The 27,902-nt window shown below is 40.9% G+C and overlaps 2 protein-coding genes across 2 annotated transcripts in view; one reads left to right on the top strand and one right to left on the bottom strand.

Moving 5' to 3' along the window:
* The window catches only part of ABHD5 (abhydrolase domain containing 5), a 28,216-nt gene extending 20,824 nt beyond the window's left edge, over positions 1-7,392 (bottom strand). Inside the window, exon 1 of the mRNA XM_030943941.1 lies at positions 7,262-7,392. Coding sequence (XP_030799801.1) covers positions 7,262-7,386 — 125 coding nt within the window. The 5' untranslated portion in view covers positions 7,387-7,392. The remainder of the gene's footprint in view (positions 1-7,261) is intronic.
* Positions 7,393-7,448: 56 nt separating this feature from the next.
* ANO10 (anoctamin 10) overlaps positions 7,449-27,902 on the top strand; it is a 141,273-nt gene continuing 120,819 nt past the window's right edge. Inside the window, exon 1 of the mRNA XM_030943457.1 lies at positions 7,449-7,522. The gene's annotated coding sequence lies outside the window, so the exon portion shown is untranslated. The remainder of the gene's footprint in view (positions 7,523-27,902) is intronic.

Here is a 27,902-nt window from a genome sequence, read left to right on the forward strand (position 1 = left end):
AAACATTCCGTTTTTCACTTTCATTGCATGAGCAGACTAAAAATCCTCAGGGAAAGACCCTGAAGTGCATACTAAAGAGGCAAGACCCAGAAGCAAGTATCAGGAATATAGTATGGGAACAAAAAAGCTCCTTGCTTTAAGAAATATCTATTTACCATTTTCACAAGGAGACAAAAAATGGATGAAATCATTGTCAACAGGTTAAAAAAGGGTAACGATTTTTTTTCCAGATGACATTATAACCCTGCCCATAAAGTTCTGTTTAGATGAGTTTTGAGCCAAGATGTTCCATGCAATTAGATGTTGTGAAACTCTTGGATGCTTCAGTAACGTTAAAACAGAATGTTTTGAAAACCTCTGCATAATATTTCTAGGAAGTGTAATATACATCAGTCCCATTCCAACACAAAACCCATGATAGCTTATTGCAGAATATTGCTCTACATTAGGGCAGAGGTGAAAACAATGCATTCCTCATGTATTTACTGCATCTTGAACTCTGTGTTCAAAGCATTCAACATCAGAATTAATATAAAAATTCAGAAGGAAGTTTTATTACAGTTTTTATCAACATTAACTATCAATTATCAAAATTAACTTGAAACTGTACCTCATGAATGTGAATCCATAATCTTTGAGATTTTCTGGCTATTTTAGAGATATTAAAGTTTACTGTGACTATTTTAAGTCACTTGAGCAACCTGAGCATTCAAGAAGTGGAGAGAACCTATAATTCTGCTCCCTCCCATGTTGGACCTCAGACATCAGTATATCTTGCAGTATAACTTGCACTATTGAAGTCTCTTCCCCCTTTCTTGAGTCTCTCAGCACTGCCTTTTTTTTTTTTAAACCATATGTATCCTTTTTTCTATGCTTTTATAATTCCTTCCACCCTCTTTCTAGCTATACCCAAAGGTGCCCATTTCAGGGCAAGTGCTTTTTCAGTATGCACCACAAGAATGAAGTTTACCCATGGAGTGTTACCCAAGCCTGCAACCTGCAATGCTCATACTGCTTCGAAAGAAGATGTGATAGCACCCAACTCAGTTTCACTTTCTTATCTAAAAGCTAAAAAAAAAAAATCCAAAGAGAAAACATATTTGCAATTACATACCAAGTATGGAATAACACAGAATACAGAGATAAAGATGCAGAGGAGAAGCAAGGGGGAAGCTGAACAGCTCTACTAAAACTCCTCAACCCTCTGACAGAGACCACAGGTTTGGTACCACAGAGGTCTTACCTCTGCCCCCTCCACAGTAAACTCACATCTGATAGAGCTTGGCAATAGCACCCATTTCATGTGCTTTTAAAAACACCACACTGCACATTGCAGTAAGAATTGGTGAAGAAAAACATAACTAAAATCTAAAATTAAGTTTATGAAAATTTCTTCTTGGTGTCCATCAGATGTTATTCAACTTTGTACTCTTTTATTTTATTCATACATCAACTGATGTATTCCTGCTGCCTTTCAGATATTGCATGACCTTGCTTAATCCTTGTCAGCCTTCTCATACCTACCATGCCAGCAGCCCACATTTCAGCCTGTTCCCAAATTCCATCAAACTGGATGAGAGCAAAGCACACATGCAACAGGCACCCCTCACTAAACTGCACCATTGCCCATCCACACTCTACTCTGCTTCTCTTTTGGTAAAATTCTATTGTATATTGTGCACAATTTAGATCACAACATTAGGAGGTGAATATTTTCATTTTTCCACAAGGGCCCATATAAGTACACAGATATAAGACTATCTAAAGCATCACTTCCCTCAGCTCCAAACATGCTATACACAACCCCCCCTCGTACATAAGTATGAACACACACTGAGGGCTGTTTCACTGAAGCTCATTAGAGCAGCTTCTATGATGTGTTCCTTTATCACAGCCACCTAAGGTGACAAAGAGCTATCTATGTCAAAATGCAATAACTGGTATTCAACATTTTGGACTACCTATCCCCATTTCATTTTCTGGAAAACCTAAGAGGTGCACAACCCTTTTGACAGCAGACTGTTTTCTCTACATGCTTACACCACAAATGCTTTAGATGTCAAGGAAGTGCAAGTAGTCTTAAAAATAGTTAAGAAGTTAAATGGATCTAAAAAGTCATTACATCAAAAGACCTCTTATGGAAAGGTAAAGATGTAATTAAGAAGCTTTTGGTGTCAGTATGACACCAAATTACTAAATACAATCAAGAAAAAAATTCTACAGTGGTCTGTTAGAGCTTTAACCCACCCTATTTCTGTATTTTGCCCTTTGCCACACCCTTCTCTCTCACTTCAGTAAATGAGCAGACTTTCTTAATGGCAACAGGCGCTCTTAGATCTTCTTTTAGAGAATGCATTTGTTTTATGCTCATGTCTTCCCGGCCTTTCTGTAATCTCCTATCATCTTGAGTTTTCTAGTACAACACACTTAGAGCACCTTCCTTGTCTGCCATTTCTCACCATGGCACCATGTGTTCTTGCTGCCACTTAAAAACCTCCTTCTACCCTCTTAACCTTATTCCAGATCGACCTCATTCCCTTACACAGCTTTACTGACTCACAAATCTCTCTTCTCCACTGACCTCTCTCCTGCTGCTCAGCTTCTCATCTGGATCTTTCTGAGCCAATATAAATGCAGACACTCACCTTTCCTCTCGTGCCCTCTTCTCCCTGGCTGTCAATGCAACCCATGTGCAAAAAACTATCCCAAAAGAATATCAGAATTGCAAGTAAATACTCAGAAGTTATGAAACACAAGCATCAAAATTTCCTCAGCAAGAAATCTTAATAAAGCACTCTATAAAAGAAGAAACATTTTAATAGTTTGTCAGCTGGGAGAGTTGTTCAGAGCCTCCCACAGAAGTTCAGAACAGTCAGAGAACCCCCAGCACACAAACACTGTCCCTTTCAAAAAGGTAGGTCACTGACTGGGCCTATCAGCCCCCAGCAAGCTCTAAAACAACTTTTCATATACCCAAATATGCGCAATACTGGCTAAAAATTGTGTTCTCCAATGACACACAGTCACCAGCACACTAACCACAGCTAGTTGCCCCTCTGGATTTATAGCTTCACTGTCATTTCCACTGGGGCTAAGATCCCCCCCTAATTCTACTTTGGCAGCTTCTGAAGAAGTGTCTTTGTTTGATACTTGGAAAGTGGGGTTATGAGCATCTTTCTTCTGCTACCAGAATGAGAAGATAGCCCCTGTTACATTTTGCCATCTTTCCCTCTCCCTTTAGTCTGCATTGGGAGAAATGAGAGATCTTGATGAACATAGACCTTCCCTCTCCAAATTCATACAAGCACCAGAAACTATTAGAAATAATCCCATAAATGCCTGAAAACCTGCTCATACAAATACCTTCTGATGAGCCCATGCATGTAACACAAAAGGCTTTAAGTACTGAAGCTGTGACTGACACAACCCTGCTAACCAAAAAGACAAAATCAGAAAAGAGGAAGGAAATGACCTTTTTCCACATCTGCTTTCCACACTGCACTGACATCTCACTCAGTTTTTAAAAATGCAAGTCGTAGCTACCAAACCTGTGTTCGGCCACCAGCACTACAGGAAAGAAAAAAAGTAAGCAGGACCCTGCTTTCAGCAGCCTACCCATTCAGTTTGCTCTAAAACCTAGATCATGTAACTAGCAAAAAATTCAGGCAAAAAATCTGAGTTCAGAGTGTCCATTCATGCTCTAACACTGTGACGCATCCTACCTAGGAGAAGAGACAGGCTCTATCAAGCCTAACAAACTATTCCTCTTTTATTAATCAAACAGCTCACTTCAAAACTGAGTCCTGTAATACAAACAAGCTTGAAGGATAACACAAAAATATTCGTAAACACTGGTGTTAGAGTGTATGTCTTCTCCTTTACCCCAAGCCACTATTTTGTGAGACTAAAGGCCAATTACAAGCAATTTGATGTGGGCTTGTAACTGCAGATGTCTTAAAGTTTTAAGAAAACTATTTAACAAAACTAAGTTTTAAGAAAACTTAAAGAAAACGATTCCACGTATAGGGGGGAAAACTCCCCAGTATTGCAGTTTGGGGATCTTTTTCTGTATGTATACAGACATTTAGTAGCTGTTCTTCCTAATTATATTACAAGCCATAAGCAGTCTTGCTGCACCCAGAGTGAATAAGTGAATTCAATACTGGCAAAAGGCTCACATGAAGCTGTCTGCCTTACAGGCAGAAGTCTCCATCTAAAATCTACACAGAGGAGGTCCAAGGCTGTAAAAAGATTTGGAAATCACTAGCACGTGACATGTTAACCAAGCAATCACTGTGACTACAAAAACATTTGTTTAGTTAATCTTCTAATTCAAAGCTAGGACAGGGCCATAAATAGTTTCATTAATATTTTTCAACTGAGATCTTCCAGAAAGAAAGTTTTCACCATGCTTTCCAGAGTTACCAAATTGCAACAAAGCAAGTGTGTTGCGTTAACAAGTTGAGTCACACTATTGTTTTCAAAGCAGATAAACTTTGCATTTATTCTTTGTGTGCACCTGTCACTAGTAATTTATTCTAGGGCTTTGATGGTATATAGTAACTTCCTATCACTGCCATGGCATTCTAAATGAAAAATCATTTAACATATTTCTCTTGTTTATAAACTTCCCCTGGGTACTGAACATTGCTCAACTTCAAAACTTCATGCTAATTTGTTTACTAGCATGAACAAATGCTAATTTTAATTATTGCTAGAAACTGACCAATAAAAGTACTAACATTTCAACACAAACACACTTTTTGAATTCATGGAAAAGGAGGATGATATTTTGTTCTTGGAAGTTTTTAGTGAATTGGGAGGCTTACTCTGAAAAATACCGCATCAACGCCTAATCGTTCAGAAGTTCAGAAAACCAACACCCCTCAAAAGCCGCCCAGCTGTGTAAACCACACAAGAAACTTGCAGTAATCCTCTTGAAAATTCAGCCTAACCCTGTGTCCAGATCAACGAGTGCTACGATCCTGCAATCCTGAAAGGCAACTGGAGTGGAGGGCGCTTGGCACCATCTCAGCAGCACTCAGCACTCTGTGTGATCAAACCAGACAGCTAATGCAGTTCAGCCTAATGCGCTGAATGAACACACAAACAAAACAGGCCGAGGCACAGCTATTTTAAGACTTGTACTTAGGAAGCCTGTAGAAGAAGCTTTACAAACTACTTGTATTTAAGACTGTGAAGGGGTCAGAAAGAACACAGAACCAAGAAGCGTTTCACTTGTAGTTTTCAGGTGGGTAATGTTGCAGAGGTTACGTGGAGGTGAAGATTTTTGAAAGCTATTTTAAGTTTGAGGAAAGGAGGAGAGTGCAGAGTTACAGAGCAGACAAAACTGCAGAGTGCTTTGAAAGGGAAGCTTTTGGAGTTTACATTTGAAATGAGAATGCTGCGTACATATGGTGATGATGGCATAAGAGGGAATTTGGAAAAGATGGATGGTCCAGATCTGGTCAGATTGAGCTGGCAGAGCAGGAGAAGATGTAAGATGAAATACCAAAATCCCAAGCTGGAGAAAGGACTACAAAAAGAACACAATTGAGGATGCAGGTAGTTTTGCAAGATAACAAAACAGACACATAACATGACAACATGCAAATAGCAATATACCTAATTAAGAAGTCATGAATGCATGGCATGATTTTCATGCAAACAGCTGAAGAATTTTATGTCTGATTTCTCAAAATAACACAAGACTTAGTTATGCAAGAAGGGAGAGGTAGAAGAAAAGGCAAGAAATTAGTTTTTGAGGACTAGTCAATCAGTAATGGGATATACCACCTAATATTTAAAGTACAGAGAAAGAGGAAAAGTTAATGTAAACAATGCATATAAAGCATACGAGAAAGAGGAAAAATTAATGTAAACAGTGCATATAAAGCATATTCACACATCTGACAGAAGGAATAAAGCACATGTATGACTAAAGCAGAGCTAGAAATATTCTGATAGAGCACTGTTTGGATTAGAACCATAAAATACGATGGAACAAACTGTGAGATAAGCGACCAGTAGATATCTCAAGTATGTTTGGTAATCAAACTGAGAGACAGGATGACTGTATTATTCTACAGGGGCATACAACACATTTGGGGACAATGAAGGGTATAAAAACGGGTCTGCAATGGAAGCTTAAGCATAACAAGAAATAAAGCATATACTAAGAAGGCATACTTGAGTAAAGAACATGCAAATTGAAGAACAGACCATTGATTAGTAAATTGCATACAACCATCTGAATGTAAGACACACAAAAGATATAGTGAGGAACTACGCACTTTCAGGCAGAAGAATGATTATTAGCAATAATTAAGTCTTATATCAAGGGTGTAAGTGGTTACAAACAGGTATTAGAGACACATGTTAAGAACAGGGTCAGGGTAACTCATGCCATAGCAGTTATTTCAGTAGATGTGAATGCCCTGGGACAGTGAAAGGAAAGAAAAAGTTAGCAGGGATAGCATACAGTACTGGAAAAGTTAGAGCAACAGCGTATGCTTGTAATTTACAGATGTGCCCTCATCTCCTACTTATATAAAGTACAGAATAATGACACAGAGAGGCTGACAAGTGTACTGTCTGCTCTCCATCAAAGAGAACGTATGCAAGGAGAAGATGGGCTATCTGTACGCCCAGATAAAGCCGCAGAGGCATACAGGAGCATGGGCCAGCACTGTATGCAGCCGTGTGACCTCTGGGGCGCAAAGGGAAGGAAGGGTGGATGACAGCCGGACTGCGTACACACACTTCGCCAAGGTAAAGGCGCAGGGACACGCCTGCAGGCAGGTGTGCAATGACAACAGCTGGCCAGCCACGGCGGAGCTCCGGTGCAGAAAGGGAAGCGGCGGGGACACGGGGCTCGCAGGGAGCCGGCGGCAAACCCTGCCGGGAGCCTGCCCGTGCCAGAAGGCGGGAAGCCATGGCAGGAAGGCGGGCTGTGCGGCAGCAAAACATGGCAGGCACTGTGCCCACACTGCGGGGAGCGCCCGAGAGGCGATGCCGGAGCACAGCTGGGCCGGGGCGGAGCGCGCAGCCCGGCGGGCGCTCGGGGAGGCGGGAGCGCCCGCAGCCCCGGCACAGGGGCCGCCCGCAGCCCGTGGGCACCGCGGGCAGACGGGCCGGCGGCGGGAGGAGCCGGGCGAGCAGCACCCGCGGCGGCACGGCCCGGGCGCCCCGAAAGGCCACCTGCCGCCGTCCAGGACACCCGCGAAGAGGACGGGGGTCAGCCCGCGGCCGCTCCACTCACCCTTCGCTAGGAGCCTCTTCCTCGGCCATGGCGGCGGCGCGGTGGTCGGCAGCTGACAGCGGCGGAGGGGTGGCGGTGGCCGGCAGCGCAGCGAGGGACAGCTCGACGGCGGCGGCACCGGCCATCACGGGCTCCTCCCTCTCTTACTCCCTCCCTCCTGCCCGCCCACCGCCTCCGTCATCCCCGTGGGGCCACCCACAGCCCCGAGCGTCGCCGTGCGCGGCCCGGCCGTGCCGGAGCTCTGCGGGCGGACCCAGGAGTGTGAGTGGGCGGCGGGCGGGCACTGGGCACATGGGTGCCCCACCGACGGGAGCGGGTCCCGGGTGCTCCCCGGCCAGCGGCATGGCTGGAGCAAAGCTCCCGTTGGTTGGCTCCTGATCCCGGGATGGCGGCACAGATGAGGCCCGTGCAGAAGGGCCGCGGCTTCCCGGGCCTCCGTGCCTCGTGAGCGCGGGGCCCACGGTGCGTCTGTGTGTGTAGCCCGTACTGTGCACAGTGTACACTGTGCGGTCATAACTGCGTACACACCCTACACACCGGGCATACTGTGCATATCTACCCCTCTGCTTTCCCAGGGAGTGGCGCACAGGGGGGACGCGACTGTGGCATTGGAGAGGTGGCAAAGCCCCCGTGCCAGCACACAGCTGACAAGTAAAGCAGGAGAGGGGGCAGAACCCAAACTAAAGCGTCAGCTCCCCCACAGACATTCCTTGGGCCAACTCCCTCAGCAAGGCCTGCAAAGAGGGCAGCAGGGCTAGCAGGCTGTAATGTTTGCTTTTATGTATAAGAAGCAAATTAGGAGTTCTGGATGCAACTTAAGTATTAATTGTCCTTAAGACGATTCCAAATAGAATACTCTTGCAGTTGTCATTTTCAAGTGTTTTGATAGACTTAAGTGCAGCAGTGCCTATGGGGAGGAGAATGCTGGGGTGTGCTTGTTTTAGACAGCATTTGGTCTCATAATATTGGTTGTGTTATTGTTCAGCTGCATAAGAACTGCATTGGTATTGGGCAATCGGCAAACCTTAATTGAAACAAAGCAGCAAAGTACAGCAAGTGGAAGGAGTGGCGAGAAGATTTTAAGTCTTGCATTTCTTCTGCATTTTGTCACTGACCTCTAAAGCTGTTTATAGAAAAAGAAATGGATTGATGATTACTGTTTCTTTTGGTTTCTGAAATCCTTTGATAAAAAGTATAAGGTGAATTTGGTAATAGCTGAAGTAATTCTCAGCTAAAACCATTCTGCAATTTAACAACAGTGATTGTTGAGATTACACAATCTCAGCTAAAGTTTGTTTGGCTGTGTCACAAGGGTTTGGCAATCTCATATTTTTCTCAGAAGAGTGTATTTATTTTTATTATTGTGCTGAAAATTTTTATTTACGAGAAAAAATGACTATCGGTGTGTGTAGATCTATATGATTGCTGGCAAAGGTTTGCAAAGATGGTCATTAGAATTTGCAAACAGCCTGAATCAATAGTTCTGAACGCTTTGGTTTTATTTCTTTCTAATTTCAATGGAACAGTAAGTTAAAAACCTCATAAATGAGATTTACATCCTACTCATGGAATGTGCAAGTGTTCAGACACTATTATCTCTGTGATTTTAATTCATTGGTGCTCACCCGAACAGCAATTGGTTACATTTGTTTAAGAGTATACTTGTACAAGCAGCCTACTCGCACTTAGCAGCCCTTCTTTCTCTTACTGAGGAATGACTCAGTTTCTTCAGAGCTGATTTGATTACGTGGATAAATCAGCTCTATTTCTGTGCATGAAGAAATGACTGTGATAATGCTGATAGAAGAAAGAGAGTTGTGCATCAGTTGGCTAATGTTGCGGTGGAGTGTCAATGAATAAAGGACAGCTGTATTATAATGAGAAACAAATAGTTCAGATTAATTTTTCCATTTTTGTATTTCAAAAATTTTCTGGACACTGAAAATGTCTCAGAGGGAGTGGTGCCTGCTACTGTTTAATCTCTCACTTTTCTGTGTTGATGGTTAGTGGGGCTTGTATCTGGCCCTCATTATTGAATTAGTTTACTACCATTCTATTCAATAAGTGATATGTTACCCATCAGTAAGCTACTTCTCCAAACTGCAGCAGTTGCAGTTTGCAGCTTGCTAAAATCAGTCTGAGCAACAAACTGCAGAGGGGGTTGACTTGGCCAAGTATTACAGCCTAAGACTGTTTAAACATGTTTATATGAAAATAAGGACATTTATTATGCCTGCTCTTATTTTGACATTTTGTGGGGCCTCAGAATAGCAGGGAGAAAGCAGTATAAAACTTATTGGTTTCTGAAAATGAACCTGTTTGGGATGGCAGGAGGACCTTGGAGCCCTGGGAGAATGGCCCTGGCATCTCATGTCCATGTATTGCTGTCACTGGAGGTCTGGCTTCCTCTGCTGTGCTCCTTCAGGACAGAAGGCTGTTTGTCAGGTGCCTCAGGGGACTGGAGGTGCAGGAGTTGGAGTTAGCTGTGGCTAAGCCTAAGCAGAAGCCCAAACAGCACTGGAAGATGTAAATGAGGAACTCCACCCTGAGTCCTGTTGGCTGTGTTTCTCTGGGGAGGGCTCTTTGTGTTACTGATGTGTGGGAGGAATTCTTGCATTAACTGAGCTGCTTCTCTCTGGATATGGACCTCAGTACTGTGGCAGCAGAATGTTTCAGCCTTGGCTAAGTCATTGAAGAAACAAAAAGTCGTAACTGTGTCAGTTTCCAGTGGAGTCTGGAGATCCATACCGTTGGGCCCTCTCAGACCCCAGTTGTCTACAGGGCCATGGCAGCCCTGGGCAGCTTGTTCAACTTCTGATCTGTCGTAATGCTCTGTGGGCTCTGTCTCCATGCTCCACTCCAAACTGGAGTGGCACTTTGACACCAGTGGCAACATACTTGTTGTGTTCCTAGTGTGTCTGCTCCATGTTTTCCTGTTTCCTAGACATATGTGGGCGTAGGTTCTAAATGAGTACAGGTTGACCAAGAATTGTTCAAATACTTGGCGATCTTCTTTCACATTCACTTTGCCAACATCTTCCAACCACATGTCTTCCTATGGTAGCATAAGGAGGCTATTTGTACAGATTCCCAAACTCCTAGATGCTTTGAGGGATGTTGGTGGCATGGGAGGCCCTCCTTGAAGCAAGGCTAGTACTTCACTATGTTCCTTGTTCCCAAAGCCTCCCCTGAATGGGAAGGCAGTCTGTCTCAGCCTCTTGTCCTTTCACATCCTTGCTGTACAGGAGGGCAAGCTTTCTTGTGTCCCTTCTAGGACTCATGTCTGATCCCACTCTGGGAGCAGGCTGTCTGTGAACCGGGAAATCGATGACACGGTGGCCACGACTGTAAGGGGCTGGTCCTGGATTGAATGTTTGGGGCAAACCAGAGTCTCTGTGAATTTTGGCATTGAACAAAAGAGGTATAGTTGAAGAGAATTGTAAGAAAAGTTTTGCTGGTTTCTTCACCATGATCATGTGATGGGAGTAAAGAACAGAGCAGTCCTGACTGAGCTGCTGTTCACACCATCTCAGGGTGGGTTTGCATTCATAGCCTCTGTCTGCCCTATAGGCAATGTTTTGAAAGCGTGCCCATGGCAGTTGCAATAGAAAGTTGAGTAACTGTGTGCAAGAGTCAGCTACGAGAAGGCCAGGAGAAGTTTTAAGTGTTCAAGGAGCAAGTGAATTGCAAAGAGGGGGCCTAGATACATATTTATTAATATGTCAGCATATTCACCAGCTGAGGCTGTGACAGGCTGTGTTGCTAGGCAGAACTTCCATCTTTTCATGCTTGGCTATTCGAGTGTTCATGACTCACATGTGACTAACCTGACATTCCCTCCTAGACATAGGAGTGGCTGGGGAGAGACAAGGTCTCATGTTTTCAGGGGAGTGAAAGAGTGCTGTGACTGTGTCTGTCTGGGTCATACATGGTCCCTGGGAAGAACTCATGATGATGAGATATTTGCTGCATGAGACAGAGTGTGTAATTTAAGCAGCATCACAACCTTCTTGTTTCCTCTCCCTCACCTGTCAATACCTACATGGACACAAGGCCGGAGACAACTGAGCCTTCCAGATTTTCTGGAGAAGTCTGCACAGAGCAGTAAAGCTATTCTAGTTTTGATTATAGTCAGAAAGAAGCAAGTAGCTGAAAAGGTCAGGGTAAGCATTAGTTGAGACTGTACATGACATGGTAGAGTGATGAGAGATTAGTGATCTGCAGGACCAGAACAAGGAGTTTGATCAACATGAACCCCACAGGAGTCAGGAAGGCAGTTTTCAATGAACTTGGAGTTAAGAAACCAGCTTGGCTAAATCACTCAAACTGGAGAGAAACCTAGAGAAAAGAAGAAAGTAAGTTAGCTTTTATGTTGGTTGTTAGGGCTGAAAATAAAAGTACAACAGAAGCATGTGAGAACAAAATCGGAAAGACAAGCATGAGATGAAATGCAACTAGCAAGCAAAATAAAACCCTCACATCACTCCAGAAGCTCATTAATTGTGTGAAATAGTGTACTCTAATTGTGAAGTGAGAAAACTAAAAGGTGTCAGGAATGCAGTACCTTCTAGATTTCACTATCTAAGGTAGTAAAATAATGAACCTAATGCATTAATGAGGTGCATTTTCAGTTAAGAAAAGAGTAGAATGTATAAGCCACATATTTTCAAATTGACCTGAATTCTCTCTTAAACTATGTCCTAGAGTATTTAAAGCTCTTGCTAACAGAATGTCAGTGTCAGTATCAACATATTTGAGAAGTTATGGATGCTAGGTGGGATAGCGGGAGGCTGTAAAGTGACAAGCCTGGTGGAGAGAGGAAGGAGAAAAAAAGGTATGATGTTATTAAGTAAATTATTTTTTTAGAAAAATAGTGAAAAATGTATTTGTACATTCCTGAAAAATAATATAGGGATGAGTAACTGGCAACAAGAACTCCCATCTCAAACATCTGATTGCCCTTACAACCACATGACATACCTTATGGATAGAGAAGAGCTCTAGATTCAGTATGTCTTGATTTTCAGGAAACTTTTTATGTGCTTTCCATATGAAATGTGTGTTTCATGTTGATCTGCAGCTAGGTGTGTGCAACACTTGTTGGAAAAGCAGAGTTACAGAGTGGTTTTCTAACAAAATGGAAATGTGTATCAAGTTGGATTGCACAGATTCAGAATCTGGTGACATGGATGCATTCTTATAAAAGGGAAATGCTTATCAAATTGACATATGTATCAGACTGGGAGGGAATAGGTATGCTGGAGGGCAGAGACAAAATAAAAAATTATCTTCAGTTAGAAATATGAAAAAAGCAAAGTTATTCAGCCAAAACAGATGCAGCCCTAGGAAGGGATAATCAGCTGGTAGGGCAAACTGATTAGGTAGAAATTCTGTACAATAGTAACTCAGGCTTTGAGTGGTCACAGACTGGGTGTGAGTCAACCATGGCTTGTTATTGCAAAAAAAAAGATAAGCATTCTGCTAGGATGTATTATGAGGATTAGAGTTTGCAAGACCAGGCAAGGAATTCTGCTTTGCTTAAGAGTTGTAAAGCTAGTTTTGAATGCTGCATGTGAAAAATTATGTGGACCACCTAAAGAGCAACCAGAATGTCAAGGCACCTAGAGATAATAGCAAATTATTTCAGACTGGTTAATTAGAGAAGAGTAAGAGTAGGAGAAGGACAACAGTCAGCAAGTATATGAGAAGTTACTGATGAGGTGGGAATAACTTCCTTTCTATGCCCACCAGGAGCAGAAATTGCACCCAGGATATTTTAGGTTAAACACTAGGAAAAATGTTTTTGACGGGTAGAGTACTGGAAAAAGGTTGCCAGTGGTATGATCATAGTCTGTCATTGTCACTTTAAGTACAGGCTGTGTGCATCTCCTTCATAATCAGAAATTTAATAAGTATAGCGAGGCTGTTAATATGACTTTCTGTTTTGATTGTTTTTAGTGTCATAGAATCACAGAAGGGTTTGGGTTGGAAGGGAGCTTTAAAGGTTGTTTAGTCCAATCCCACTGCAGTGAGCAGTGACACCTTCCACTAGACCAGGTTACTCAAAGCCCTATCAACCTGAATTTGAGTGCCCCTAGAGATGGGGCATCCTCAGTTTCTCTGGGCAGCCTGTTCCAGTATCTCACTACTCTCATCATAAGAAAGTTCATGCTTATACCAATGATAAATCTTCTGATTTAAAGTTTGAAAATGTTGCCACTTTTCCTGTCTCTACAGGCTTTGGTAAGAAGTGGATCCTGTCCACCAGTACACCCATTGTCCCATCTCATGGCCTGGAGCCCATACCTCTCAATTTAATACTAGTGAAAGATTTCAAACAAAAAAATCCTCCTCACAATCCTTCTCCTAGTTAAATTAATTTACCTATGAAACACAGTGCAACTTCTCTGGTGTAATCTCGATCTCATCTTCACCCTGTTGCTTGTAAATAAAAACTTGTGCAATGTTTTGGAGTTTTCTTTGTACATAAAACCACATCTCTTTTTTTTAAATTTTGTTTTATTTTGATCCCTAAAGTATATGTTGTAATACTAAACTGGTCAACAATCTCCAAGCATCTTCCATGAGTAACTACAGGAAGCCTCCTATGGGTATTGTACTTGGTATCTGCTAAACTCAACCTGAGAATTTCCAATCATTTCTCTTGTGAAATAAGTTCTTATTGCAGACTTTTTTTTTGTTAAAATATTGTTTTGATAGCTCTGTACTTGAAATACAATAAGTGTTTTCAACCAGATTAATCAAAATAGCTCAGAGTTCTTCATCCCTGTTATGTCCCAGTTATTTATGTATACAACATGAATAAAGAATAATTAACTTTACTAATAAAATCTTCTGCTTTGTGTGAAGAGAACACTGAAAGCAATATTTAAAGTCAGTCAACATGTTTTGTTATAATTCTTTTCAGAGAAAATGTCCCTTTTTTTTGTTCTCTTTTGATAATTAAGTATTAGGGTTCAATAAGGCAAAAAAAGAAATAGTTGTTATTTGTACTCATTCTAGCCTGTAGAAAATGGCAATAATAAGTAGTAGTAGAGTGGAAAATACTTTTCTCCTTGGAGTTTGGCCTTTTCAACATAAAGATCACTTTTGTAAAACAATGTCAAGATGAATAGCTGCTTAAGTTCTGTTTAAAGTACTTTTCTCCCTCTACTTTGTAGCCTCTGTTGCTGGCCAGATTCAGCCTTATAAGTTTTAAAAAAATAGGGAATGCAGTACCAGTTATTTCTATGGTGCACTGTTTTAATTTACAAACAAAATGTTCACAAAGTCCTATTTCCTTGGAAAGAGAGAGAATCAAAGTACACAGAGCCTAAGATCTGCTTACAGTTTGTTCTTTCAGCTTTCTCTTGAAGGCATAACTGCTGCTTCTCTTGCTCTCCATGGCTTTTTTTTTTTTGTTTTGTTGTTTTGTTTTGTTTTGTTTTGTGTACTGAGTGCTGATGACATACAGATAGGCACTGTCCTTCCTAAATATACTCAACCTTTGCATTCACATTCAAACCACAGTGCTACCCTTTATACCACATATCTTAGTTCCCACCCCACACTTGTCATGTTTGGGTTTCAGCCAGTATTTTTTGCTATGTCAGTTACTGATAAATAAAGGCAAATTTAGCATCATTAGATAATCCTGTTCTGCCCACTATTTTCAGCAGTGACCTCAGAGCAAAGTCAATGGCTACTCCCAGAGACAGTAAATCGACAGGATGAATTTATATTAATCATGAAATATGTATTTCTGTAATCATAATGTTCAAATTGCTGCAGTATATAGCAGCATATATGCTGCATTTTCTTGTTTTTTAACCTTCTAAATGAAAATATGCTGTCATTTCTGAGAGAAGCGTACTCTTTCTCCCACTGGTATTTCCCACAGGACCTCAGGAGAGGGCTGGCTTTGAAACTGCTGCTTCCCACAGCAGCAGAATGGTGCCGAACTATTACTGTGGGAAGCAAGCACTCCCAGAGCACAGCTTCTGCTGAGTCTTGAGCTAAGTGGGAGGAAAGGACAAGTGGCTCTGCTGCTCATGAGTCAGCCCTTTACTCTCCTGGATGCTGTGAGTTTCTGTGTTCTTCCTGAGGTCCTAATTTAGCTGTCCTGCAGCTGCATGATCTACCTTTGTGTTGGGCAGGGAGTTCCCATGGAGTTCAGACCTTATCCAAAGGTGAGAGAACCTACAATTTAAGAGTGGAAGAAAAGCTCTTGTGAGTGACAAAGCTGGTGTGTCTGAAGTGGCAGAAACTCCCCGGTTACAAAAAATGCCATCCATGAGTGTTCGAGGATTTAACAAGACAGTCTCTGAAATGGAGTAGAAATCCTTCAGGGAGGAAAAGAGTACTTTTTCAGGTTTTTTTGTAACAAGTTGTGGAACAGAGTGATTCTTCCAGTGTTACCACATCTATGGCTCCAGACAGGTAGCTGTTACACCTCCGGGTAAGATCCTAGGTGAGCAAGTTCTTCAGCTGAACTGACTGGGCTCAGATGGGATGGCAACAGCAGCTGTGGTCACACCTTTTCATTAAGTCATGTGTGTGATTCTGTGTAATGGAGGAGAGCTCTGTCACCGACCCAATTACAATGAAAAGCAAATAGTAGTGGTTGCCTGCAGGACCCTGTGATGTCAGTAAAAGTTTTACCATTGTACTTTTGTACCAGCTTAACATATCATGACTTCAGTCTGCTCGTGTAGAGACCCAATGAACTAGAGCTCTTATCAGCTTCTGACCAAAAATAAAATACTGTACCAAAATCTGCTCTGAGTTATTTCATGTTTCATACAAATTTAACTCAGCTAACTATCATGGAATTTCTTTTCAGTAGCACAGTTGCAACCAAGTGCACATCTTTTGTATCATGTGTCTCCCAGCTTCAGAAATCTCTTAATTTCTTTTGTTTTTCTTTAGATTATTTCAATAAAGCTTCTTTATCTTTTCTGCTGAATATACATTTGATTACTAAATTTAGTGCTTCTCTTCACATGACCTATTTCTTTTGAGTCTTAGTGTTGTTGCTTGGATACGCTTTTCTCTTCTACATGAGATACTTGGTTTAATCTTGCTTTTTTTCTGTGCTTTGGGCAACACAAATGGATTGTTATTGAATACTTTTTGGGGTTTTAAATGTAGTTGTTGGTTTGCCTGGCACCTTGGTTTCAGCAGAACTTTTGTATTTGATTGCAGATCTGTGGGTTTAGGTATAATATACCCCCTATAACAGCTTACTATTACATTTCTTTACAGTCAGTTCCAAAATGGCACAATTATGCCAAGTAAAGGCCAATCACTGTGTAACGTATGAGAATACTAATATTTAGAAATAAACATACAGAGAGAGATTAAATTTAGCTTTTGTAGTGCTGTGGCTGCAAGTTATTTCCTGGAACACCTTACATGAATTCTTCTGTTTTAGTCATGGGATAGGGAAAGTAAGTATACAGAAGGAATAAATCAAGCATTTTAATTGGGACTGAAGTATTCTTACTCCTGTATGGAGTTCTGCTTATGCCACTCTGGTATAGTAGCCTAGGACAAGAGGAGGTTGAAGGAAAGGTGGCAGAGACTTTCAGAGTTAAAGAGTAACTACCATGTTATTCTCTCATGTGTGGAGAAGTCAAATAGTTTAGAATTCTTGGCCTGGAAGAGTGATGATGGAAAGCAGTACAAGAAAAATCTTTAAAGCAATGGATGGTGTGGAAAGGAAAAACAAGAAGCAAGCATTCACAAAACTCACAATACAATAATTAGGAGGATCCTGTGAATCGTGGTATAGATGAAAAAAAGTCATTAGGAAGTACTTTTTCATGTGACGGAAATAATGGAATGTGGTGCTGCTGAAGACTGAGGTGACAGAACTGTAGGTAAGGGAGTAGACAATGGGAGGTGTGTCTTGATTGGCATTGAAGTTAGTGGCCAGAGACAAATCACATCTCAATCCTTTGGTCACTGCTGGAAGCCTAAGAAAACAACAAGAAGGTTCAGAGCATGTTGCCAGATTTTTGTATGGCTTGTATTCTGATTTGTATAATGTATAAATGTATATAATGTCTGGCCTATGCTGCTGCATCTACACTGCTTCCTGTAACTACGCTAATTGGATTAAACATAGCACACATTTACCTCCCTGTGCAACAGGCACATCGTGATTTTGTTGTGTAGGGTGTTTGGTCATGTAGAGCAATTTCGCGCAGAAAGGGGAAACTTTTAAAGTTTACTCTTGTCAAAACGTTCCATGTGCTTACTGGTGTGTGGCTAACTAATCGTACTGATGTGAGTGTTTATTTAATACTGTGTATTTTCTTTGTGGGCACACCCAAAGTTTCATTGTGGTTTGTACTGCTGGAGAAATAATAGAAAGATGTATGTATGAAGGTGTTACTGTAGGCTGCGTGAAAGAAAAAATAATGCTTATGTTTACTAATCAAAATGAGAAAAATTTATGCAGCCATGTCCTTGATGGGTAATTTCTTGTGTGGAGAACTGTTGGCTTTTGAGGCTGATGCAGAAGTCTCTTGAGAAGACATATAAAATGCCCACCTAGCTAGAGAAGCAACAACCTAAATAAGCTGCTTAAGCATATCTGTCTAGTACCATTTTCACTACTGTGTGGTGTATCTCCTGTACTCCCACTGTTGCTTCAGAACGGTGCAGGTCTGTCTTCAGTCCTGTGGTGTCTCAGCCAGCCCTCTGCAGATCTTTTTGATACCCAAGGGTGTGTCAAGTGGCACTAGATCATGCAGATAATCTCTCTGAGTGGCAGCTGAAAGGTCGCCCCGGGAGCCTTGGCTGACACTCCTTCAGGTAACAGCAGTGTGGAGGAACCTATCTGGGGAACCAATTCCTCACCTAGATGTGTCTGAGCACTGATGTGCAGCCCTGAAAATATAAACATTCATTCTACAGTTACATGGGCTGAACTTAGTGGAGTCAAGACAAATAAATCACATTAAAAAATCATGCATGTGTGAGTTATGTAAGAGCAGACTCCACACTGTACAGAGTACAGTACTGGATACGTTACCTGGATTCAATTTTTATTTGATTTTTGTATCTAGTATGGAAGAAGCTTTAGTAAAGGTCAGTTAAAGGCTAAGGTATTGTTTCTTATGGTCTTTTAAAGAACTATAATTTTTTTTACAATTTTCCTCCTTATTCAAATAGGTTCAAATTATGTTGAATTTGTCCTATACCAAACATGGACATTTAAAATTAAAAATAAATGTTTATGGCTTTTGAAATTAAAAACCCCCAAATTGGTGAAGTACTTTTATTACCCACTGTATCCCTCAGAAAATGAATGATGTCGCAGTGAATAAAACAATAATTAAATGTAATCATTCCATGACAAACAAATTAAAAAAAACCCCAACAATTGCAGACCTATATAACATAATCAAAAAAGATAGTAATGTATAAAGTAAGCTGCAAAATGTTCATAAAAAATTTAAATTATATTGTGCAAATAATATTACATCTTATTGTAAGAGTTCCGTATTTTTTAAATTGGTGTTAACATTTTTGGGAAACTTAAGCATGTTGTTTTTCATCATATTTATCATACAACATTACTTTGGTCATACAACAAAGTTCCATGAGTATATTGAGGTCTCCTAAAAGACCATTTAACTAAATGGGCACAAATACTGTCCATTGAAGGCAAAACATCTTTCACCTTTGAATTTCAGGTCCTTCTTTAAAAAGTCAGAGTGGGATGTATATTTCATTACTTTGCTAAGGATCAAGGAAAAAAATCCAATGTATCTGGTAACTCAGTATTGCTTATTAACAGGTGCCTAACCAAAGGATATGCAAAATCCAAGTATATTCACAAGATGTCTTTCTTCTGGATAGATGATGCAGATATTTCTAGTATTCCAGCATGCTAGGTCAGTGCTGCTAAGTAGACCATGACCTTCAGTGTGGGATACTGTTACTGACACTATCTAATATTGCCAGTACCCATCCTAATTCAGCCATCTACCAATCACCCTGCTTCTAAGAAAATTAAATGCCCAGGATGTTTTAGATGCTTCAAACCTCGTTAGTGTGAGTTTCCAACTTGCCTGAATTGGTAAAGCTCTGCAGCTGCACAAATTCTTATCCATTTCCGAGTACACAACCATATTAAGCTGGAACTGGCCCAGAACAGCCTGTCCTACCAGTTGTTGCACAGATATTTCCAGACATATTTCCATATTTCCAGACATACAGAGATCCTCAATTCTGCAGGTCCTGCCTATCTGACATGTGGAAAACCATCTCTCTGAACATGTTGTTAAATACCACTAAGGGCAACTTTTCAACCCTTGCCACCAGTCCTTTATAAGTGCATGAGGGGGTGCCTGAGGGATTGCACGTTACTTGTGCACTTACACTGGCATGGTGACTGCTCGTGGATACCTGAAACCACCTCACTTAGTCTGGAGATGGAATTTCAGTTCAGACAAGCTGGTTCAGCTGGGGGACAGAACCAGCCCTGCTTCTTACTCTTCTGTTAGCAAGATGTCAGCTTCAGAGTGACAACATAAATGGGTGCTGACAGTCACTCAGGATTTCCCCACATTTCCAGAGTGTCTGGAAGAGCAGTCAGGTTCTCTCAGAGTTAAGTGAGAAAGAATCATGCTGCTGCAGGTGTGGATTTCATAAAACAATGGATGAATCCTCCCACACCTCCACTGGCCTTCACCAGGTCGTTCCCTGCAGTAGTGCAGGGAACTGGTGCTGTGCGTGTAGCACTGCAGCTTCTCTCAGAGCCACCAGTCCCGGGCACCTGGGGAGAAGCTGTGCCTGTCTCCAAGGTCCATCTCTGCCTGCACTGCTGCTCCACACGTTGTGTGTGCCTGCCTTATGAGCCTCCAGGGCAGTGTGTTCTTGCCACATAGCTCAGCATGGCCAGGGCGTGCACTTGCAATGCCTGGCCCTGCACAGAAGACAGGAGCCTTCATCTGCTGATTTTGTGTAGAGCCTCCATGCACCCCAGTACTGCAGTAACATATAAAGCTTTATATGAGTTCCCATGAGTTCTAGGGCTTTACATGCAGTACTAGTGAGACTTGCTGTGACTCACATACAGCTTTAAATACACCCACTCACATCTAGGCTGGAGTGGCTGAGATTGTCTGTACCCAGACACCTGACACCCTCATTAAATCTGAAGTGAACACAGACTCCTGGTTATATAATGTAACGCCAAAGTAAAACATTATTTTTCCTGAAAAAAGAAGAAACCCCAAATGGAACTTGCATTCCATTCTCTGTTTTTAGTGACACGATTTCAGATCCCCCAGGCAAAAGATTTTTTAAGGGCAACATTAATTGGTAATCTTTTTTTGACTTGTACTTGACATTTGACATTATGAATGGAGAATTCTTTAATTTAATGTTTTGCTTAGATTATTTCACTGTAGTACCCTGCACAAGGGAGCACTCCCTTCTGCAACTTAAAACAGGGCAAATACTACACTCTTCTGCCATTGCCTCTTGGCAAACACTTAATATCTGCTTCAGAAGGAACTGAGAACAGAAATAGAATTTCTGTTTTCTACTACATTGCATTTCTAATTGCTGATTGGAGATGATTTTTACTAAAATAAATTCTTCCTAAAATTAGGTTTGCTATATCCGAGTGTGCTTCAAATCAGATTATAGAATTATAGACTACAGAAATAAAAGAGAAATTCAAAGACCTTGATAAAATCAAGGTTTTTCTGTACAGACTCATAGTACTAGATTTTAAGTGAAACACTTGATACTAAGAAAGATAACATACTAGTCTCTATTAAGTTGGAATTTTTATAAAATATATTTAACATTAGAAATATTTTGTGTCTGGTGTTTTTGAATGTATGACTGTAGCAGACAAGTCAGGTTAAATATATTTTCAGATTCACTTTGAGTGCCTTGTGTTCCCTCGAACTGCCAGAAGATATCATAAATCTTTATTACCCTGCGCTCTGAACATTTGATGACAGCACTGGGACCCACGTGAACGCAGATGTTGAAAAACTGTACCTGACTTTGCATTCAAGGAACTAGCTGGATACCAAAAGTACATGCTGAACTAGATCAGCACATGCAGTCAGTTAACAATAGCATATGCTCACCTCCTAGTTCTGTCAGTACTTTTCTTGTCAGCATGCTGTAGAAGAGATCACAGCAAAAGGCTTTCTCTTTTGACTCATCCCATTTTTCTTTAATAGCTAGTCTTACTTCAGTGATTGCTAAAATGTTTCACTGAGTATTTCAGATGGTGCTATTTTCATTAGTTCAATATTCTTTTCTTGGTGTTGTTGGTTTCTAAGGGGGCAAGGGCCATAATTTCGTGAAGTCCAATGATTACATTTATATTTTGATCAAAAAATTAAGATTGATTTATTCAAAGCCTGCAATTTTTATTTCTGTTTTAAAGTCTTTGATGTGTAAACACCTGTATGCATGAAATTGGGGTCACCTAAAAATGAAAGTGAAGATATGAATCTGAGTATGTAGATGTAGTATGTAAAACTAGACTGACATCAGTAATAATGACAAATCTGGGTCCTTAGAAATAGCAATTAATAGTAGTAGGATATCTGTAGTTTTGTAGTTTTTACAGTTTAATCATTTTCCAAGCAATAGTGAGAATAAACAGGTGTACAATTCATACTAAGGGATAGCAGTTAAACAAAGAAATTATATGCAGACTTGAAAATGTATCTTACAGTGCAACATGTACATTGCAAGAATGGAAAACAGATCGCAGTGTCTTTAGCTTCAAAACTGTTGGACAGCTGTCAAATTTACGATCACTTTGCCAGCAGTCTGCCAGTGCTACAGCCCTTGCCTAACTATATAAGTGAATGTATTTCCCTAGAGAATTCAGTTTGTGACACTGTGAAGAATCAGCTAGAAAACCTACAAAACTCATCTTTTCATAATCAAGAGCTCCATAAAAGACCAGTTCCCAAGTTATGCTTCAAGTTACTTAAAAATTAGAGTAAAATGGATTATATAGAGGTGTGGAATTTACAAACAATACAGATAACCTCATGAAGTTGTCTGTAAGAACACATTAAATAGTTCACAAAGCATGATAAAAACCACCATGTACATATCTGATGCCATTTGGAATGGCCGATGGTGTTCCTTCTCTCTGATTTTGGTTTGCCTTAAAGCCTCATGCTGTGGTTGTCCAATAGCTGAATTCAGGCACAAGAGGTGAAAGACAACTAGAATCATTAACTTTTTCAGCCCTCCTACAGCAATTCCCATTCATAATCCAGAGCCCTCAGCATAGGACTGGAAGGGGATTTATCATGTTGTTATCTTCAGTGAGTGCTACTTTGAAGGTAGTGGCTGGAAGGACTTTTGCTGACTAACAAATCCCTGAACTTGACGTGCCCAAACCTTGTTCAAGCTCTTTCAGCTTTTTAGAATAATCTTCATTCAGTTCCCAAATCCAGGCAGAAATACCATTAAAACAGGTATTTGAAAAACACAAAAGGCTAAAAGGCTGTATCAGACAGTATAGTCAGGGACTGCCTCTTTGAGGCACAGCCCCAGGCATGGCATCATGGCTATCAAGGAATCCAGACTGCACATTTTGTTAGAATGTGTTAAATTATGCTATCCAGTAAATCATAGTAATTAACCAATTGACTGTGCAATACTTCTTCTAGCCATGCACTAACAGATAACCCAAGTATGTTCTGCCCAAGTGGAATGACAGACACCATTCTCTGTAATACAAAATATGCAAAGAAAGAAAATTACCTTCAAATTGAAATATACAAAATACACAGCTTTTTTTTTCCCCCTGTTTTTGCAGGACATGCTAAGTGCAGCCTTTGCAATTGATGAAGTCTCCAGATGGGAGAAAAAAAAGGTGTTGTATGCCAGTCACTGAATGGAGGCAGTCCAACTGAATGTATTGAAAATTCCAGTGATGACTTACTTCTGAGTAGACCAGTGATCATAGGGTATAGGATGCTATTCCACAGCAGGTGGATGGTGAAGTCTAGTAAACTACATTGTTTTAGGAATTAAGGGATAGCTAGTAGAAACAGAAGGCCATAGAGATTAATCAGAAGCACTGTAACTCAGTAACCTCATGGCTGCATTTGTCTAAAGGCAGCAAAATTCAACCTTTTTGCTCCTGACACTATCACAATGATGTTAACTGACCCCAGTGGTTAATTCTGCGGGTTTTACATGAATTCATATATTATTTTCACAAATTCAGGGAGGCTCTGTAAGCCAAGAATCTAGTAATTTGGGGCATCCTAAATACTGACACATGCATCTCAAAAGAAAATCAGAAAGTAGGCATGGTTTTCAAAGTTCTGTGATGAAATTTTGAAATACTTCTTCATGTACAGTAAAATTACTGACTTTATTCACTTCCCCAAAACATAAAGATCACTTGGCTTGCTGGATCTCCCTCATCGTCGCCCAGCTTTGCAGGCTACTCTAATACTGAGGCAATAAAGATAGAATCATTTAGGTTGGAAAGGGCCTCTAAGATCATTGAGTCCAGCTGTTAACCCAGCTATGCAAAGTCCATCACTAATCCATGTCCCCAAGTGCCACATCTACACGGCTTTTAAATACCTCCAGGGATGGTGACTCAACCACTTCCCTGGGCAGCCTGTTCCAAGCCTTGACAGCGAATAAATTTTTCCTCATATCCAATCTAAACCTTTGCTGGTGCAACTTGAGGCCATTTCCTCTTGTCCTACTGGTTGCCTGGGAGAAAAGGCCAACCTCCACCTTGCTGCACACTCAGGTGGCTGCAGAGAGTGATAAGGTCTCCTCTGAGTCTTCTTTTCTCCAGGCTAAACAATCCCTGATCCCTCAGCTGTTCCTCATAGCACTTGTGATCTCTTCCTTGCACCAGCTTCCTTGCCATTCTCTGGACTTGCTCCAGCATCTCAAGGTCTTCCTTGGAGAGAGGGGCTTAGAACTGGACACAGGACTTGAGGTACAGCCTGAGCAGTGCGAAGTCCAGGGGGAGACCACTGTCCTATTCCTGCTAGTTACAGTATTTCTGATACAGGCTACGATGTTGTTTGCCTGACTTTAAATTTATTTTTCTTCATGTATAAATGATTAATAACATCTTACACATGTTTTATCTTTTATTTGCTCCTCCTTGGTAATAATTTGAGAATGGTTTCTTTCCCTTCTTCCTGTCTTAGGCAGGCTGATCCTCCTCTTATTATGCTGTTTCCCTTTTGTTTGACAGGACAGGGCTTTTTGTTCCCTGATGATCTTATTTATACCTAAGCTAAAACTAAATGTTTCTAATCAGATGGACACAATGTGAAATGGAAGAGATGTGTCTTCCTTGTACCTTACAGATTACAATCAGCTTTGTTGAACAGTATTTATGAATGAAAGCTTTCATAGTTTGACACAAACAGTGCTTGTACTGCCTGAAAACACTTATATTAAAATTCCTATCAGAATGTAAAAATTGTGCCAAGTGTGACTCAAAAAATAACTTACCCTCCATTTGCAGGAATGCAATTTAATAATGTTTATTACGCTTTTGGAAAGATCTTGTATAATCTGACAAAAAATGTAATTGAAAATTGGTAAAATGTCACTGTATCTTATTCTGTGAAACACATTAATCGAAATTTAATTACCAAAATTTTAATGCAATTGTTATTAATAACATAAGGTAATTTAATGTTAGCCTTAAACTTTAGGAATCTCATCATCTATTTTGCACCCAAACTAGTATGTCATTATGTTGTGAATTAAAAGGATACTTTGCTGTTAGTTGCTCCTAATTTTTATGATAACACAGTGTTCCAGTATGGCTCAAAACCATAAAGGTAAATCTTACGAGAATGATTGCTATTATATATGACTTCAGATAAGAGTCAATATTAATCTCATTATGTGACTATGTGAAGTATGGTTGAGTATGGTTGTCATACTGTACATACATCTACATGCATTTGAATTAATGAGGATTGCTGTATGGAAAGGTGCTTTCCTTGTGCCAGCTCTTTAAATTTTATCTGAGTTTATTTAAATCACAGAAAGAGAGCAAAGCAAAACAAACCAAAAGTGGCCGGTTTTCTATGGAGCTGGTAAATTGAATGGACTCAGAGATGGATCTGGTGAATGCCAGTGCTGGCTTAAGTGTGGGGCAGAGCCTTAGTTAGGTCTGACAATGTGGGTACAGGGAGAAGGAGATGACAATGGTGGAGTGGGAGTGAGATCTCATCACCCTTTTAGTGGCAGTGAGATGCTGGATGGGCTCAGCTAGCCATTAAACTACACCCAAAATATGGTCGAAGTTTCAACCAGGTGTAAAAGCCAGTTTCACTTCACAGTAAATTAATGGGTTCTTTATTTAGTAAAGTACTGTGGTAGTCATTAGTCCAGGGAGAAGAGAGTTAACCACAGAATAAAAATAAATCCTCTGCTCTTGAAATTTTCATGGAGTCTTTTTTTGTCTCTCTTTTTCCCCCCTTTTTCTTCCTGCCTTACCACAGCTCATCCATTCTACAATGTCTGCAGTCTGCATGGTGCCTGACAGAGACAGACCATGAAAATGCTATAATCAGCTAGCAGAATCACAAGGCTGAACTACAGCCACTAACAGATACAAGCTTAGGATTTATATTTAGCTGTAGTGCTAGTGCAGTTTGCAATTTAGGATGGGCGCACCTGATTCATCTTGAAATTAGCTAATCCTCTTAAGAGCAAATTCTACAACACTGTGATTGGCACAATGTAATTTACTTTTTGCCATCATGGTGAGACTGTTTCCACTTATGAATCCTATTTTTCTTCTGTGAATACAGCATAATGTGCTAACTATTATGCATGGCTAGCAAAATGTGAACTTTCTAGAGAGAAACTGAGAGTGTGACTGTAAAGAATTCATTGCGTAGCAAGAATGTGACACCTAGTGGATACACGACATTGAGGAAATGTGACAGTCTCATCAAGCAATATTGCCATAAGATGACCTTGTCCAATAGAAAACTTAATTTGATAGCAGAAAAGAGATGGATTTTGAATGACTATTTGCATAGGCCAAAGTAACTGGATAATGTCAAATCCCCACTGAAAACTCATAAATGTAGGAGATGTCAGAGATAGTTTTAAAATAATTGTTTGTAAACTACTAGAAGACTGAAGATGACAGGCCAAGGAGACCAGAGGCTCAAGGCCCATGAAGACATTGTGGATATTTGTGAGACGCATCATAACTGGAGACATCCAACATGCAAAACACAAGAATAAGGTCTAAAGCCCCTTTTTGTTAAACCCACCTTTCTGTTACTGCCATGCTACTTCAGGAAGTGAGAGTTTTCACAGTAGGTTATGCTCAGAGATTAACAACTATATGGTGAGGCCACTGGAAGCTGGAGAAGACTGAAACACAGTTTAAGTCTGACATTCTGGCCAAACTATCTGATAAAGATGGTGTCTGTCTTCTACTCTCCACTGCAGTCTCTAGTACCTAAATTTCAAGTATTCGCATATCCCCATTTTCCATGGTGCCCTAGACCCTCACTGCTTCATTGGCTATGAATACTAGAAAAATTAAACACCAAAAGCTAATATTTTACCCTTGCTACCAAACACAAATCAAAATTTCATCACAAAATGTACATACAAATACTCTATTTATTTCAAATTATGCTGAAAAGTCTTCTCCAAGCCCTGCAGGGGAGCATACTTTGCTGGCCACATCCTTTGCCTGCCACCACTGCTTTACAGTCACACTTCTGCCTTCCTGGCTACAAATAGATGCTTGGGACTATATTCCCTACATAAGTCTTGGTATCAAAATGCAAAAATAATCTCTTTTCCTGTACAAAACAATGTTTGGAAAAGTAACTGACCCAGCTGAAGTGCAGGATGTTTATAACTCAAGCTCCAGGAGGAGGTTTGGGCCATGTCCAGAGAAAGGCATGAGCCAGCAGTGTGCCCAGGTGGCGAGGAAGGCCAATGGCATCCTGACATCTATCAAGAATAGTGTGGCCAGCAGGACTGGGGAACTGATTGTCCCACTGTACTTAACACAGGTGAAGCCACACCTCGAGTGCTGTGCCCAGTTCTGGACTCCTCAATTCAGGAAGGACATTGAGGTGCTGGAGTGAGTCCAGAGAAGGGCAATGCAGTTGGTGAAGGATCTGGAACACGAATCCTATGAGGAGTGGCTGAGGGAGCTGGGATTGTTTAGCCTGGACAAGAAGAGGCTCAAGGGGTGACCTTATCGCTCTCCACAACCACTTGAAAGGAGGGTGTAGCCAGTTGAGGGTTGGTTTCTTTTCCCGGATACCAGTGCAGGACAAAAGGAGCAGAGACTCAAGCTGTGCCAGGGGAAGTTTATGTTGGACAAAAAGGATGAATAAATATTGGAATGGACTGGGCAAGGAGATGGTGGGGTCACCGTCTCTGGAAGTGTTTAAGGAAAGACTGGACGTGGCACTCAGTGCTATGGTCTGGTTGACACAGCGCTGTTCAGTCATAGTCTTAGAAGCCTTTTCCAACCTAATTGATCCTGTGATTCTGGCACAGGAGGCAGCAGAGGCAGCAAAAGGTGGAAATAAACAAGAAGATGAAGTGAGAGCTGGCGGGTGCATACGAGCGTTGCTGAAACACTGACACT

The sequence above is a fragment of the Camarhynchus parvulus genome, chromosome 2 (genome assembly GCF_901933205.1).
Source record: "Camarhynchus parvulus chromosome 2, STF_HiC, whole genome shotgun sequence".
Taxonomy (NCBI): Eukaryota; Metazoa; Chordata; class Aves; order Passeriformes; family Thraupidae; genus Camarhynchus; species Camarhynchus parvulus.